The sequence below is a fragment of the Choloepus didactylus genome, chromosome 9 (genome assembly GCF_015220235.1).
Source record: "Choloepus didactylus isolate mChoDid1 chromosome 9, mChoDid1.pri, whole genome shotgun sequence".
Taxonomy (NCBI): domain Eukaryota; kingdom Metazoa; phylum Chordata; class Mammalia; order Pilosa; family Megalonychidae; genus Choloepus; species Choloepus didactylus.
Genome location: NC_051315.1, coordinates 36,056,614 through 36,073,879, shown reverse-complemented (window position 1 = coordinate 36,073,879; position 17,266 = coordinate 36,056,614). Strand labels below are relative to the sequence as shown.

Below are 17,266 nucleotides of genomic sequence, written 5' to 3'. Positions count from 1 at the left end.
CTGAGTAGTTCTTCCTTCTGGAACTGGAGCCCATTCTGATCTGGGAAAACCTGATTGGGGTAACCAAGGACACCAGATGCCTAGACAACAGAAAACTACACCCTACACTAAGAAAAGTGAAGTTATGGCCCAGTCAAAGGAACAGACTTAGCACTTCAGCTGAGATACAGGAATTGAAACAACTAATGCTAAATTAATTTAAAAAGTTTAGGAAAGATATGGCAAAAGAGATGAAGCGTATAATGAAAACACTGGGCGTACATAAGGTAGAAATCAGAAGTTCGAGAAAACAACTGGCAGAATCTATGGAAATGAAAGGCACAACACAAGAAATGAAAGACACAATGGAGACATACAACAGCAGATCTCAAGAGGCAGAAGAAACACTCAGGAACTGGACACTGAAAGCCTGCACACAAAAGAACAGAGAGAGAAAAGAAGGGAAAAATATGAGCAACATGTCTGGGAATTGAATGACAACACAAAACGCAGGAAAGTACGTATCATGGGTGTCCCATAAGGAGAAAAGAAGGGAAAGGGGGCAGAAGCAATAATAGAGGAAATAATCAATGAAAATTTCCCACCTCTCATGAAAGACTTAAAACTGCAGATTCAAAAAGTGCAGCATATCCCAAACAGAATAGATCTGAATAGGCCTATGCCAAGACACTTAATAATCAGATTATCAAAAGTCAAAGACAAAGAATCCTGAAAGCAGCAAGAGAAAAGCAATCCATCACATACAAAGGAAGCTTGATAAGACTGTGTGTGGATTTCTCAGTAGAAACCTGGAGTCCAGAAGGAAGTGGGGTGATATATTTAAGATACTGAAAGAGAAAAACCTCCAACCAAGAATCCTGTATCTGGCAAAACTGTCCTTCAAATACGAGGGAGAGCTTAAAATGTAATTTGACAAACAGAACGACAGTTTGTGAACAAGATACCTGCTCTACAGGAAATAGTAAAGGGAGCATTACAGACAGAGAGGAAAAGACAGGAGTGAGAGGTTTGGAACACAATTTGGGAGATAGTACAGCAATGTAAGTACACTGAACAGAGATGACTGAGTATGGTTGAAAGAGGAAGGTTAGGAGCATGTGGGATACCAGAAGGAAGGAGGAAAGATAAAGACTGGGACTGTGTAACTCAGTGAAACCCAGGGTGCTCAACAATTGTGACAAAAGGTACAAATATGTTTTTACATGAGGGAGAAAAAATGAATATCAACATTGCGAGGTGTTAAAAATAGGATGGGATTGGGGGAAAAATTCAGTCAGTGCAAACTAGAGACTATAATTAACAGAAACATTGTATTATACTTCCTCTAATGTAACAAAGGCAATACACCAAAGCTAAATACACATGGGGGGAGGGACGTACAGGAGGGGTATGGCATTGGTGATGTTGTCTGACTCTTTATTCTACTTTAGTTTAATGCTATCTTTCCTTTTGTTGCTTCCTAGCTGTCGTGTTGTTTTTTTTCTCTTTTTTCTTTTTCTTTTGTCTTTCTACCTTCTTTGACTCTTCTTCCTTCTTTGTGGAAGAAACAGAGATGTCCTTATATAGATACTAGCGATGGTGGTGAATACATAAATACGTGACTATACAGGGAACCATTGATTGTTTACTTAAGACGGAATGTATGGTGTGTGAACAAAACCATCTTTAAAAAAAAATGGGTTGATGAAGAAACCTTGAGGGCACTATATTGAGTTAAATAAGACAGACACATAAGGACAAATATTGCAAGGTCTCACTGATTTGAACTAATTATAATATGTAAACTCATAGACATGAAATATAAGTTACCAGGATATAGAACGAGGCTAAAGAATGGGGAGCGATTGCTTATTTTGAGCAGAATGTTCAACTAGGGTGCACTTAAACATTTGGAAATAGACAGAGGTATGGTAGCATGTTGTAAGAATAACTAACAGTGCTGAATGTGTGTGAATGTGGTGGAAAGGGTAAGCTCAGAGTCACGCATGTCACCGGAAGGAAAGTTGGAGGTTAAAAGATGGGAATGTATGAAACAGTGAATCTTGTGGTGGACAATGTCCGTGATTAACTGTACAAATATTAGAAATCCCTCTCAGAAACTAGAACAAATGTATGACACTATAACTGGAAGATAGTAATAGAGGGACATATAGGGAAAAATATATACCTATTGCAAACTATATACTACAGTTAGTAGTAGTTTAACATTCTTTCATCCATAGTAACAAATGCCAATACTATGAATCAGTCATGGAGGGTGGGGGTGGTTGGGGTATGGGAGGATTTGAGTTTCTTCCTTTTTTGGTCTTTATTTCTTTTCTGGAGTAATGAAAAATTCTAAAAATTGAAAAAAAAAATTGTGATGAATGCACAGCTGAATGGGTGGTACCATGGGCTATTGATTGTATACTTTGGATCTCTCGATAATTGTGTGGTATGTGAACAATCTCAATTAAAAAAAACAAAAAAGACATGTACAGTAACAACAAACCCTTTGAAACATAAAAAGAAGATTCTAAAATTAGCTAAGGGAGTAGGAATTATTATGATAGTATATTTACCAAGAGCATGAAATTTCATCCCACTAGTTTAGAGCGTATTCCTGAAACAGGATTTTCTTACAGTGGAAATACAGACATACAGTTAATAGCTCTAGATAATATGGAAATTGTTTCCTCTTCTGTATTGGGTAGTTTTTTTCTTTTTTTCTGTTTTTTAATTGGGAAAAAGAATCTTTATTCCATGTAGGTGATTTTCAAAAATGATGTCAGTTTTCCTCATTCTAAATACAACTTCGCCCTGCCACCTGTGAATTTATTCTTTTTTCATCTGATCTTTTCTTCAGTGTCAGGTGTTCCTCACCTTCATTCAATCCTTAATTCACTGCAGTCACTTGGTTCTTTAAAGCTACTGCTTTTTCACAGGTCCTTATTGATCTTCTAATTTCCAAAGCCATTAGCCTCTTCTCCAAAATATGTCTTAATTTAATTTTACAAAGCACTTTATTTTGTTGATCACCACTTCTTTCTTGAAATTTTCTTCCCTTGGTTTCTGTATCACTGCTCTCTTGAATTCTCTTCCAGTCTTGAGTATCTTTCTCAGTCTCTTACTTTGCATCTCTTCTTCCACCTACTAAATGATAAGCCAAGATTCACTTCTTAGTCACATTTCATTCTTCACTCCTCCTGGGACATTCCATCCCCTATATTGTCATTTTTAATTTTTTCTTCCTCTTCTCAAACACCTTCCTCACCTTCCACCAAACTGTTGATTCTCCATCAGCTATATCTTCTATAAATGCCTTAATTTCCTCTCATCTTTGCACTACTCTGTTGATTTAGGTCCACTTTATCTTTTCTATGGACAATTGAAGTTGCTTGCAGTTAAGTTTTCTGTCATTGTCTCTCTATACAGTCCCTTTGACAGTAACTGAAACTCAGAGATACTAGTCATCTTCTCTCAGTATACTGCAAGCTTCCTACATTACTCATGCTGTTTTCCCAGATACGGTAACTCTTGATCTCTGTTATGTTTTGTGTTGCATTTTGTTCATCCCACTAGTCTGGCTGTGTTTTAGTTTCCTAGGCTGCTCAAGCAAATACCATGCAGTGGTTCAGCTTAAAACAAAGGAAATCTATTTGCTTACAGTTCTGAGACTAAGAGAAAGTCCAAGTCAGGACATCATCAAGGCAATGCTTTCTTCCCAAAGATGCATTCCGAGGCTGGCTGCAGTGATCCTTTGTCCTTAGCTTGTCACTTGGCAGTGCACTAGGCAGCCGCTTCTGGACCTTCCCTTCTCTTCTGGATTCCATTGGTTTCAGCTTCTGGCTGTTCCCTCTGTGGCTTTTTCTGTGTCTGAAATTCATTCCACTTATTAAGGACTCCAGTAAGAGGATTATGGCCCATCCTCATTGGGCTGAGTCACACCTTAACTGTAGTAACCTCATCAAGAGATCCTACTTAAAAAGGGTTCATATCCACAGGAATGGACCAGATTTAAGAACATGTTTTTCTGGAGGTACACACAGTTTTGAACCACCATAGACTGTATTTTCTCTTTTTAGACTAAAAATTTGGGGTTAGAAAGGGTTATGTTTTATCTTTGTGTCTGTTGAAATAATGTAAAGGGATAAGAACAAAATGAGTAGACTGTAAATTTTGTTTTGATTTTAGTATTTTACAGTTAAGACCAACACCCGTTTAATACTGAATAAATATCAGAGTTGTTGAAATAATGTAAAGGGATAAGAAGAAAATCAGTTGGCTGGAAATTTGATTTTGATTTTAGTGTTTTACAATTAAGACCAACACTATATAATAATAAATATCAGGGTTAATTAGGTACATCAGCTAGTTAGACACAAGATTATATTTAAGTTTTAAACTGAATTGTTCCTTAAGTCCATCTTGGTTTCTTTTTTCCTGTAGTGTCTCTCAGAAGATACAAGTGTACGAGAAGTACTACAGAAGCATTTCAATGTCAGCAAAAACCTGCGGTCATTACACATGCTATTGGTTTGTAGTAGTTTCATTTTCGTCTCTTTCTTTCATCAGATAATTATATTTTGATGGGAATGCATTAAACTTAAGGATAAATTTGGGGAGAATTGATATTTTTTACTACATTGAGTCTTCCAATCCATAAATGTGGTGCATCTTTCCTTTCATTTAGGTCTTCTTTGATTTTTTTCATCATTTTGTAATTTTTACTACCACACCCTATACATGTTTAAAGTGTATACCTAAGAATTTAATTTCTTAGGAGTAATTGTGAATGGTATTTTGTTTTTAATTTTGGTTTCTACATGTACATTGTTAGTATGTAATATGTAATTGATTTGTGTGTGTTGTATCTTGTGGCCTTGCAGCACCCACTTATAAATCCTGGAAATTCTTTCTTTTTAATAGATTCCTTTGATTTTCTATGTAGACAATCATATCATCTGAAAATACTTTTATTTCTTCATCTTCAGTCTGTATACTTTTTCTTGCCTTATTGCAGTGCTTAGAACATCTAACACTGTGCTAAATAAGAGTGGTCATCCTTGCCTTGTTCTTAGGTGAAAAGCATTCAGTCTTCACCCTTAAGTGTGAAGTTACCTATAGGTTTTTTAAACATGCTCATTATTAAGGTAATTCCCCTCAATTTCTAACTAATACAGTGGATTATTTTGATTGATTTTTGAATGTTTGCCAGCCTTGCATATCTGGAACAAATCCACTTTCACTCGATAATGGTATTTCACAAAGCAGTTTTATTTTATGAATCAGGGGACACTTAATTTTTCTGAAAATTAAAGAATTTCCTTCAATAAGAATGAATTACATTAGTCTAATATTTCTAGAAAATTGCTCATGGCAAATACCTTTCAAGAAAAAAATAATTTTGGTCACTTTCAACAATCATAGTAGTTGTCATGTATTTAAGAGCACAGGAGACAGGTACCTACATTATGTCTTACCCTTAAGATAATCCATAGGGTTTTTAATGTATCCTTAGGTATTTTTGTCCTTAACTTTTGAAGAAACTGAGGCAGGTATTTTTGTCCTTAACTTTTGAAGAAACTGAGGCAGGTATTTTTGTCCTTAACTTTTGAAGAAACTGAGGCTCAATGAAGTTAAGTAATTTACCCAAGGTCACCCAGCTAAGACGATCAAGCTAGGACTCAAATTCATGGTTCTGTGGCTTCAAAGCTTGTATCCTACCTTATTATAAATGGTTCTGCCACATTTATTTAAAGACTCTCCTTCCATATTCCTGTTTTGCTGGGGAATTTAAAAGGTTTCCTTCTCATTTCCATCCATCAAAGTCACATTGTCGTTTCCAGCAACAACTGTCTTTATTGTAAAGGAATTTGGGACTAAAAATTTTTTAGAATGGGGTTTTTAGTTACTTATATACCAAATTTGACTTTATTTACTAATTTATGGTATCTAGAGGTTTTCTCTCTATAAATACACATATACACCTTCCACTAGTCTGGGAAAATGTCTCTGCCTCAAAATTGTCAGCATCAACAATTATTGTTCGGCCAGTTTTCCTATTACATTTTAAATTCATGGGAATTGCCTGGGTTTTTTGTTTTGTTTTTTTATTTTTTGTTTTTTATTTTAAATTTTTCTTGTTTAAGAAAAATTTCTTCTGATCTGGTTATCTTCAGAGATGGTAATCTTATAACAAAGAGGGAAAGACTGAGTTTAAATATAGTTTCGCTAATTTTTCAACAAAAAATTCAAGAGTTATACACATAGAAAAAAATACACTCACTACATACCCAAAAGCAAGTTATACCTAGACAGACCTTAATATACAAAACATTAAAAAATTCAGAAGAAAATATAACAATATATTTGTAGTATGGGGTATGAAAAATTTTCTTAAGGCTCACAAAATCACAAACGATTAAAAAAATATGGATAAGCTTTATTGCATCGAATTTTTAAATGTTTATACATCAAAAGAAAAGACTGATTGGGAGAGGTTATATCCAATGCATATTATCATCCACGCTATCCATAATGTATAAAGAACTTCTGCAATGACAAAGAGCTTCTACAATAAGACAAAGATAATCAATAAAAGAATGAGCTAAATGTATGTACCAGCAGTCCACCAGAGTGGAATCTCACATGACTTAAAATGGGAAATCATATTTAACTTTTCCAAGAACCAGGGAAATGCAGATTAACAGTACAATTAAACTTTTTTTATCTGCAAGTCTGGTGGGTGCCATAGATAATTGTCTGCTGGTATGGTGTTTGTGACTTTTAAATTTATTGCTGCTGGTAATTTAAATATGCATAGGCACTTAAGAGAGCAATTTGGCAAATTAGGTAACCAGGGAAACTAAGTTGCACAAGAAGATCTGTATGAGATCATTTATTCTATTACAGTTTATAATTCAAAAAGATAAATAAATGGCAAATGTCCATCGATAAGAGAATGAATAATTAAAGTGCATGTATATACAAAGGCATAGAATACAAGAGAAAAATGAATGAACTATAACTGGCACATCATCACAAATTCTCATGTTCAGTGAAAAAGGTGTGATGAAGGTATAAGAGGATATTAATATAAAACTTAAAAATTACTCTTAGTCAATACATAATAAAGCTAGGCATGTAAAAAAGATACAAACTTTTGTAAATACTTAAGGATAGATAAATGTGACTATATTACAAATATATATTCATATGAAAGCTACAGAAGGGTAAGTACTAATTTTTTAATGGATAAAAAATAGATTTCTTTGAATATGCCTTGTTTTGTATTTTTGATTCTGGAACCATGTAAATATTTTGTATAATCATATAATAAGATTAAATTTATAGGAAAAATTCCTAAAAATAAAGCAAATGAACCTAAATGTGTATCCAGGTGGTAGTATAGCCACAAAAGAAAAAAATATTCCAAGTGACTTTATACCAGAATAATGTGATTGTATGACACTGGTGGAATATATCTTAAGAACAAAATGAACTGCAAAAAAAATTTAAACTTTTTAAATTAATCATAATGTTGATGGTAGTATATTCTGGTACTTTTGAGTGTATATTATGGGATAAAATAAATAAGTCCTAATGTGATATTCTAATTCTGTCATTCACAGAGATATTGAGAACCAGACCATACTGATATAAGATCATGGGGGTTAAATAAAAAGCTTTGGTCCTGGGGAAAAAATTAGATAGATAGATAGACAGATAGTCAGTCAGTCAGTCAGTCAGTAAAGTCAGTCAGTCAGTCAGTCTGGAGGTACATATCTATAGTGGAAGTTTAAAATAGTAATATACAGACATACATCAGAGTAACACCTTATCCAGAGTCATTTTGTATGGAGAAGAATAGAGAATCCAATTAGGGAAGGATACAAGTGGCTTCAACTTTATGAAATTGTATTTCTTAAGCTGGGGATGTGGTCATAGATATTCATTATATTATTCTCTATTGCCTTTTTTGCATGTCAAATATTTCATAATAAAAATTTGGAAAAGAAAAGAAGAGAGAAAGTGAAGGCGATATTGCAGACCAAGATCCTACCCTACTAGTAAAAGAATGAAGGATGAGAATTGCAAAGCTCCTCTCCTCAGCCTAAGCACCTGGGCTTTGGTTAAGGTTGAACAGAGAGGTTCTATTATAAGCATGTCCCAAATATTGCACAGGACATACTTATACTAAAAAATTATTCATTGTTTATCTGAAATTCAAATTTAGCTGGATATCCTGCATTTTTAACAGGTAAATTTGGAAACCTTATTTAAATTAGTAAATTTAGCTTGATGAAAAATGCAGATAAATAAGGAAAAAATTCAAATATTTGAACAACTTTGATCCCAGAGCTGTATTAATTATTGAAAAGATATAGCTACCTACATGGAAGAAGGACTTTTTCATGGATAATTATTTCTGGATATAATTTTGGTTATTTTTGTATAGGTAAACATAAAATAGCTAACTTCTGTTATCTCTTGCACTTACCTGGGCTAGTTAATTGGGTGGTTAAAAAAGCTGCAATTTTTTCTCAGTTCTCATGCAGATGTTTACAGGCAGGGCTATGGGCTGCCTGCTTCCTATTCTTCCCTTCCTTCCCTTTCTCTTGATCCTAGACTTATCTGATTCAAGCTGGAATTCTAAGGGTATGGTTTGCCTTGCTCGACTTGGATATAGGGGGAAATGATGGAACATCTCCAAGCATATCATCTCACAGAGCAATCTTTGAAGCTTTCCAAGCAGTAATCCACAGAAATATTAATGGAGGAACTCGTTTCATCATTATTAAGGGGATCAAGATAAAGAGTATCTTGGCCCTTTCCCAGCTACCATTTTCTGACCATAGATGTGCTCTAAGTATCTTTTTGGGAGAATATTAGCTGGGAATCTCAAAACACCTTCCAGGGGGGTGATAATAAAGGATAATTTAGGTATTTCTCCAGGAACTGATACTATAGAAGTCAGCACCATTGTGCAGATTTGCTTACCCTCTCCACGAAGAATGCAACCCAGACTCACAGCCAGTTACTGTATCTGAAGACCATATTGCAGGGTGTTAAAGAGTATAGGTCATCTCAGGCCACAATCTCCAGGTAATGACCAACCCTCTGGTTCTGTCCTCGTCTGGTCTAGCCAGTCCTTTTGTCATAGTTTTACCATCATCTCTTGGTTCACTTAATTTCATCCTGGTATTCTGTGCAAAAAAGAGTTTATTGGAACCATTTTCCTTGAGATATTGTTCATGTAAAAATACCTATTGCCTTTGTTCTTGAAGAGCAGTTGGGATGTAACTTGAATCACCTTTTTTCCCTGAGAGCATTATAGATGTTGATTTACTATTTTCTAATTCAGTGTTGCTTAAGCCAGGCTATAATCCATGGAATTCTTTATCTTTGAACCCATAGCAGATATCATTAAAGTTTACTTTTAGTAATGGAAAGAAATTTAAGAAATCCTTGAAATTCTGTTAATGTAACCTCGTGTATTGTATCTTTGTGTCAAGCCCCATTGTTTTTTAACTTTATTAAAAGAAAATCTTAGGATTTTTTGGTCCATTTGGATCTTTGTTCAGACAAAAGAAATAAAAAATCTTTGGCGAGAAAACCTGAGACCCTCGCCTTCTGCTCCCCCCAATTTAGATGTTTTTCTCATATCTTGAGAGGCCATGCTAGATTCTTAACCTTCTGGGTTAAAAAAAAATTCGTCTGTAGTGTCAAATAAAATATGTATTTATGGTTACATACATCTAATATTTAGATTTTTTTAATATGTAGATTTTATTCATTTATAAAATATGTCTGTCTTCCCACATTCCTTCAATATTTTTAGACATTCTTAGATTGTGGAATACAACATAAATAGAAAACACGCATAAAACCTATAGGTACAGTTTAACAAATAGCTATAAAGTAAATATATCTGTAACCACCATCCAGGTCAAAAACCAGACTATTACTAGTACCCCAAAATTTAACCTGTGTAGTCCTTCCCGATCATAATCCTCATAGCAAATCATTCTCCTGCAATTAGACCCCATCCCCTGCAGGACAGTCTCTTGCAGATTTCCCAAGTCTTTGGGGAGGCATACACAAAGGAGACGGTGACTAGAAAAAGGCACTGCTTTTGGAGGTTTCTAGATAAGAACCATCTACCCGTATGTTGCAGAGGATGCTCTTCCTGTTTTTGTATTAACAGCCCCCACCCCACCCCAAAATTTCTAAGCCCCATAAAAACTTGAAATATCCATGCTGATTGCTGTTTGTCAGGACTGCTCTTAAAAAGAGCTTATGTTTTAAAATACAAGTTAGATGCCATAATGTAATTTTTCCTTCCTGGTTACAGTAGCTTAGTATTTTACCTTTGCTCAGTTTTACTTGCTGCTCCTTGATGAGATCGTCTCATCAGGCTGGAAGGAGGAATATGTGCAGTCACCATGTACAAGTTAGTATTTACTAATATTTAGATTTTTTTTAATATATAGTATATACTCCAAAAAAGTTTATACTGGTCTTGACTTGTCATTTTGGTTTCTGTCTAGGGCTTTGATTAGTATTTTCATTAATCTTCAGTTTGTTCTTGCCTTACTCCTTTTTAAATGTTTTTCTTTTGAGGCGTTGTAAATAAAATATGGAAGTGGGAAGTGGTAAAGAAAAGCAGCAAAACCTTTTCTGTGCTTTGCATTTATAGAGTCATGTGGCATACTATATTTTAATGGTATTAAATGAGAGAATACCTTTCCCAAACGTTAATATTTACTCACCAATAACAACAGATTCAGTAATTAAGAAGTTTTGCACAGGAACATCTCCAGAATGCTCAAGTAAATATGTAATTGTTTTTCTCATCCACATTTTCTTAGATGCTTGCTTTAAATCATGTAACAACATCACACCCATTTATGACTGCAGCAGATCTGATGGAGGCAAACCAGTTGTGTAGCATGGACTCTAAAGCAAATATTGTACATGGTGAGAAACATCAATTTTTTTTTTTTTATTTGTTGGTTTTGGATTTGAATTTAGATAATGAAAGCTTTTCAAAATCCTAATTATAATTAACATTGCATATAGTGCTTTATATACAGCATTATATATGGATTTTACATCCATACTTTAATACAGCCCTTAATTCAGTCATTTAAAGTATGTATTATGATTTCCATATAAAGAGAAAGAAACCTGAAGCTCACTCTGCCTTCCTTGCCCCATTGGAAGTCTAGGTAGCCCTTTAACTATTTTGGGTTCACTGTCCCTTTTGACAATCTAATGAACCATCTCTCCAGGAAGAAAAAAAATGTACAGGCATACCTCGTTTTATTGCACTTCGCTTTCTTATTATTCGCAGATACTGCATTTTTTTACAAATTGGAAGTTTGGGGCTACCCTGCATTGAGCAAGTCTTATCTGCACCTTTTTCCAACAGTATGTGCTCACTTTGTGTCCCTGTATCATATTTTGGTAATTCCTGCAATATTTCAAACTTGCAATATTTCAAACTTGTATTATTATATTTATTATGGTGATCTTTGATGTTACTATTGTAATTGTTTTGGGGTGCCACGAACCATGCCCATGGAAGACAGCAAACTTAATAAATGCTGTGTGTGTTCTGACTGCTCCACCAACCGCCGTTCCCCATCTCTCTCCCTCTCCTAAGGCCTTCCTATTCCCTGAGACACAACAATATTGAAATTAGGCTAATTAATAACACTACAGTGACCTCTAAGTGTTTAAGTGAAAGAAAAAGTCCCACATCTCTCACTTTAAATCAAAGCTAGAAATGATTAAGCTTAATGAGGAAGGCATGTTGAAAGCCAAGACAGGTCAAAAGCTAAGCTTCTTGTGTCAGACAGCCAAGTTATGAATGCAAAGGAAAAGTTCTTGAAGGAAATTAATAATGCTAACTCCATTGAATACATGAATGGTAAGAAAACAAAGCATCCTTATTGATATGGAGAAAGTTGCAGTGGTCTGGATAGAAGATCAAACCAGCCACAACATTTCCTTAAACCAAAGCCTAATCTAGAGCAAGGCCTTTTTTTTTTCAGTTCTTTGAAGGCTGAGACAGATGAGGAAACTGCAGAGGAAAAGTGTGAAGCTAGCAGAGATTGGTTAATGAGATCTAAGGAAAGAAGCAGTCTCCAAAACATGAAAGTTTAAGGTGAAGCAGCAAGTGCTGATGTAGGAGCCACAGTAAGTTATCCAAATCTAACAAGATAAGTGATGAAGGCAGCTATACTAAACAAGAGATTTTCAGTGTGGACAGAACAGCCTTATATTGGAAGAAGATGCCAGCTAAGACTTGCAAAATAGAGAGGGGAAGTCAAGGCCTGGCTTCAAAGCTTCCAAGGACAGGCTGACTCTTTTGTTAGGAGCTAATGCAGCTGGTGACTTGTAAGTTGAAGCCAGTGTTCATTTACCATTCCAAAAATCCTAAGGTCCTTAAGAATTATGCTCAATCTATTCTGCTTTTGCTTTTTAAACGGAACAGCAAAGCCTGCATGACAGCACTTCTGTTTACAACATGGTTTACTGAATATTGTAAGCCTGCTGTTGAGGTCTACTCAGAAAAAAAAAAAAAAAGTTGCCTTCAAAATATTACTTCATTGACAACATACGTGGTCACCCTAGAGCTCTGATGGAGATATATGATAAGATTAATGTTGTTTTCATGCCTGCTAATACAACATGCATTCTGTAGGCTGTGGTTCAAGGAGTCATTTTGACTTTCAAGTCTTATTATTTAAGAAATACATTTCATAAGGCTATAGCCGCCATAGATAGTGATTGCTCTGATGGATCTGGGCAAAGTCAACTGAAAACTTTAAAGTATTCGGCATTCTAGATGCCATTAAGAACATTGGTGATTCATGAGCGGAGATCAAAATATCAGGTTAACTGGAGTTTGGAAAAAGTTGATTCCAACCCTCCTATGTGACAGTGTGGGGTTCAAGACTTCAGTGGTGGAAGTAACTGCAGATGTGGTGGAATTAGCAACAGCACTAGAATTAGAAGTGGAGCCTGAAGGTGTGACTGAATTGCTGCAATCTCATGATGAAACTTTTAACAGATAAGGAGTGGCTTCTTATGGGTGAACAAAGGAAGGAAATTCAAGATGGAATCTGCTTCTGGTAAAATATTACATAAACTTAGTTGAGAAAGTGGTGGCAGAGTTTGAAAGGATTGACTCCAATTTTGAAAGAAGTTCTGTGGTAGGTAAAATGCTATCAGATGGCTTCACATGCTACCGAGAAATCTCTTGTGAAAGGAAGAATCAGTGATGCGGCAGACTGCATTGCCTTATTTTAAGAAATTGCCGCAGCCACCCCAACCTACAGCAACCACCATCCTGATCATTCAGCAACCTTTAAAATCAAGGCAAGACCTTCAGGCAAAAAGATACGACTTGCTGAAGGCTCAGATGAAGGTGAGCATTTTTTAGCAATGAAGTATTTTTAAATTAAGGCATGTACATTGGTGTTTCTAAAGCATAATGCTATTGCACACTGAATAGACTTTTATAGTATAGTGGAAACATTTATACTGGGAAACCAAAAAAATTCATGTGACTTGCTTTATTGTGATATTTGCTTTATTGCAATGGTCTGGATCCTAACCCGCAGTATTTCCGAGGTATGCCTGTACACACAATTTTGGATATAATTTCCATGGCGTTAGGGATTCTCTGAATAAAGTTCCACCTGTGGGCTTTATGAAATTTAAAGTCATATAACAATTGCAGCAGGTATTTGTTTACTGTAGGCCATATGGTGAATGCTTGATAAAATTGTCCATACTACTTGTAAAATCCCTGTAAATTTAGAAAAATCCCTATCTTGCAGAAAGGAAAACTAAGCTTAGGGAGGTTAAATAACTTGCTTAAGTTTATGTAGATAATAGTGACTGAAACACATTGGAACCAGGAGGTATCTTGATCTTCTCCACCCCTTGGTGGAGAACCACAATCTTTTATTTTATAAGATCTTTTATCTTATAAGATCTTTTATCTTATAAGATCTTTTATCTTATCATACACTATTTTGAGGACAGTTATTTCAATCATATGTATCACTAAGTAAACTACAACTCAGTTTGTTTTCCTTTTACTGTAGGTCTGTCTGTCTTGGAAATCTGTCTTATAATAGCGATGAAACATTTAAATGACATCTATGAAGATGAGCCCTTTAATTTTCAAATGGTCTATAATGGTGAGATGAGACTTTGTAAGTTTCTTTCTGACTCTCTGACTCTTTATATGGAAGATACTAATCTTGTCATTGCTTTCTACCCAGAGTTTCAGAAGTTTGTTCAAAGGAGAGCCCATTCTGTGTATAACTTTGAGAAACCTGTTGTTATGAAGGTAAGATTTTCCCAAAACATTTATCTAAAAATGCAAATAGTTCTGAAGAACAGGCCAGTTGTTTTACAGTTTGTGGAGGTACACACTGCCCTCTGCTGTCTGTTAATAGCACTTGCATCCTGGAAAATATAACTTCCATTACCATCCAGCAAACATGTCACTATAAACCCATCCCTTTCCAACCCAAGGGTTGCCTTTATAATCTCATCAGTGAAAAGAGGCAAAAATGTGGATAAGAGCTGTTAATAAACTAAACTAAAGGACAGAATCTCAATGGCTGGTGAAGGGCATACAGAGAAAGTTTTATTTGGGCCAGTCGTGAGGCATGGTTTTTTTTTTTTTTTTTTTTTTTTTTTTTTCGTCTTCCCAAGGGTAGAACCTGTGGAGGCATGGTTTTTAAAAACATGAGGAACATTCTTCTAGGGCACTACTGTACACTAGAATTATAATATGAGCTACATAATGTAATGTTAGGTTTTCTGGTAGCTACAAAAGAAAGGAAAAAGATGAAATAACCTCTAATAATATTTTATATATATGTATCAAAAAATTGTCATTTCGGAGAGGCGGGGCAAGATGGAAGACTGGTGAGCTGCATGTTTTAGTTACTCCTCCAGGAAAGTAGGTAGAAAGCCAGGAACTGCGTGGACTGGACACCACAGAGCAATCTGTCTTTGGGCATACTTCATACAACACTCATGAAAATGTCGAACTGCTGAGATCAGCGAAATCTGTAAGTTTTTGCGGCCAGGGGACCCGCGCCCCTCCCTGCCAGGCTCAGTCCCGTGGGAGGAGGGGCTGTCAGCTCCGGGAAGGAGAAGGGAGAACTGCAGTGGCTGCTCTTATCGGAAACTCATTCTACTGATCCAGACTCCAACCATAGATAGACAGAGACCAGACACCAGAGAATCTGTGAGCAGCCAGCCCAGCAGAGAGGAGACAGGCATAGAAAAAAAAAAACAACACGAAAAACTCCAAAATAAAAGCAGAGGATTTTTAGAGTTCTGGTGAACACAGAAAGGGGAAGGGCGGAGCTCAGGCCCTAAGGCGCATATGCAAATCCCAAAGAAAAGCCAATCTCTCTGCCCTGTGGACCTTTCCTTAATGGCCCTGGTTGCTTTGTCTCTTAGCATTTCAATAACCCATTAGATCTCTGAGGAGGACCCTTTTTTTTTTTTTTTTTTTTTTAAATCCTTTTTTCTTTTTCTAAAACAATTACTCTAAGAAGCCCAATACAGACAGCTTCAAAGACTTTCAATTTGGGCACGTAAAGTCAAGAGCAGAACTAAGAGAGCTCTGAGACAAAAGGCAATAATTCAGTGGCTGAGAAAATTCACTAAACACCACAACTTCCCAAGAAAACGGGGGTGTCCGCTCACAGCCACCATCCTGGTGGACAGGAAACACTCCTGCCCATCGCCAGCCCCATAGCCCAGCGCTGCCCCAGACAACCCAGTGTGACGGAAGGGCTTCAAATAACAGGCACACACCACAAAACTGGGCGTGGACATTAGCCTTCCCTGCAACCTCAGCTGATTGTCCCAGTGTTGGGAAGGTGGAGCAGTGTGAATTAACAAAGACTCATTCAGCCATCATTTGAGCAGACTGGGAGCCTCCCTACACAGCCCAGCAGCCCAGAACTGCCCTGAGGGGACGGCACTCACCTGTGACATAGCACAGTCATCCCTCAACAGAGGACCCGGGGTGCACAGCCTGGAAGAGGGGCCCACTTGCAAGTCTCAGGAGCCATACGCCAGTACCAAGGACTTGTGGGTCAGTGGCAGAGACAAACTGTGGCAGGACTGAACTGAAGGATTAGACTATTGCAGCAGCTTTAAAACTCTAGGATCACCAGGGAGATTTGATTGTTAGGGCCACCCCCCCTCCCCGACTGCCCAGAAACACGCCCCACATACAGGGCAGGCAACACCAACTACACACGCAAGCTTGGTACACCAATTGGGCCCCACAAGACTCACTCCCCCACTCACCAAAAAGGCTAAGCAGGGGAGAACTGGCTTGTGGAGAACAGGTGGCTCGTGGACGCCACCTGCTGGTTAGTTAGAGAAAGTGTACTCCACGAAGCTGTAGACCTGATAAATCAGAGATAAGGACTTCAATAGGTCTACAAACCCTAAAAGAACCCTATCAAGTTCAGCAAATGCCACGAGGCCAAAAACAACAGAAAATTATAAAGCATATGAAAAAACCAGACGATATGGATAACCCAAGCCCAAGCACCCAAATCAAAAGACCAGAAGAGACACAGCACCTAGAGCAACTACTCAAAGAACTAAAGATGACCAATGAGACCATAGTACGGGATATGAAGGAAATCAAGAAGACTCTAGAAGAGCATAAAGAAGACATTGCAAGACTAAATAAAAAAATGGATGATCTTATGGAAATTAAAGAAACTGTTGACCAAATTAAAAGGATTCTGGACACTCATAGTACAAGACTAGAGGAAGTTGAACAACGAATCAGTGACCTGGAAGATGACAGAATGGAAAATGAAAGCATAAAAGAAAGAATGGGGAAAAAAATTGAAAAAATCGAAATGGACCTCAGGGATATGATAGATAATATGAAACGTCCAAATATAAGACTCATTGGTGTCCCAGAAGGGGAAGAAAAGGGTAAAGGTCTAGGAAGAGTATTCAAAGAAATTGTTGGGGAAAACTTCCCAAATCTTCTAAACAACATAAATACACAAATCATAAATGCTCAGCGAACTCCAAATAGAATAAATCCAAATAAACCCACTCCAAGTCATATACTGATCACACTGTCAAACACAGAAGAGAAGGAGCAAGTTCTGAAAGCAGCAAGAGAAAAGCAATTCACCACATACAAAGGAAACAGCATAAGACTAAGTAGTGACTACTCAGCAGCCACCATGGAGGCAAGAAG

The 17,266-nt window shown here is 36.6% G+C and overlaps 1 protein-coding gene across 11 annotated transcripts in view; it reads left to right on the top strand.

Moving 5' to 3' along the window:
* The window catches only part of ORC4 (origin recognition complex subunit 4), a 145,648-nt gene that overhangs the window by 117,163 nt on the left and 11,219 nt on the right, over window positions 1–17,266 (top strand). For 10 of the 11 annotated variants that reach the window (XM_037850563.1, XM_037850571.1, XM_037850570.1 and 7 more), the window contains 4 exons: window positions 4,429–4,515; window positions 10,854–10,962; window positions 14,106–14,201; window positions 14,286–14,353. In XM_037850563.1, coding sequence (XP_037706491.1) covers window positions 4,429–4,515; window positions 10,854–10,962; window positions 14,106–14,201; window positions 14,286–14,353 — 360 coding nt within the window. Of the gene's footprint in view, window positions 1–4,428; window positions 4,516–10,853; window positions 10,963–13,063; window positions 13,421–14,105; window positions 14,202–14,285; window positions 14,354–17,266 lie in introns of those variants that run through there. The other variant, XR_005218974.1, reaches the window with a different exon arrangement.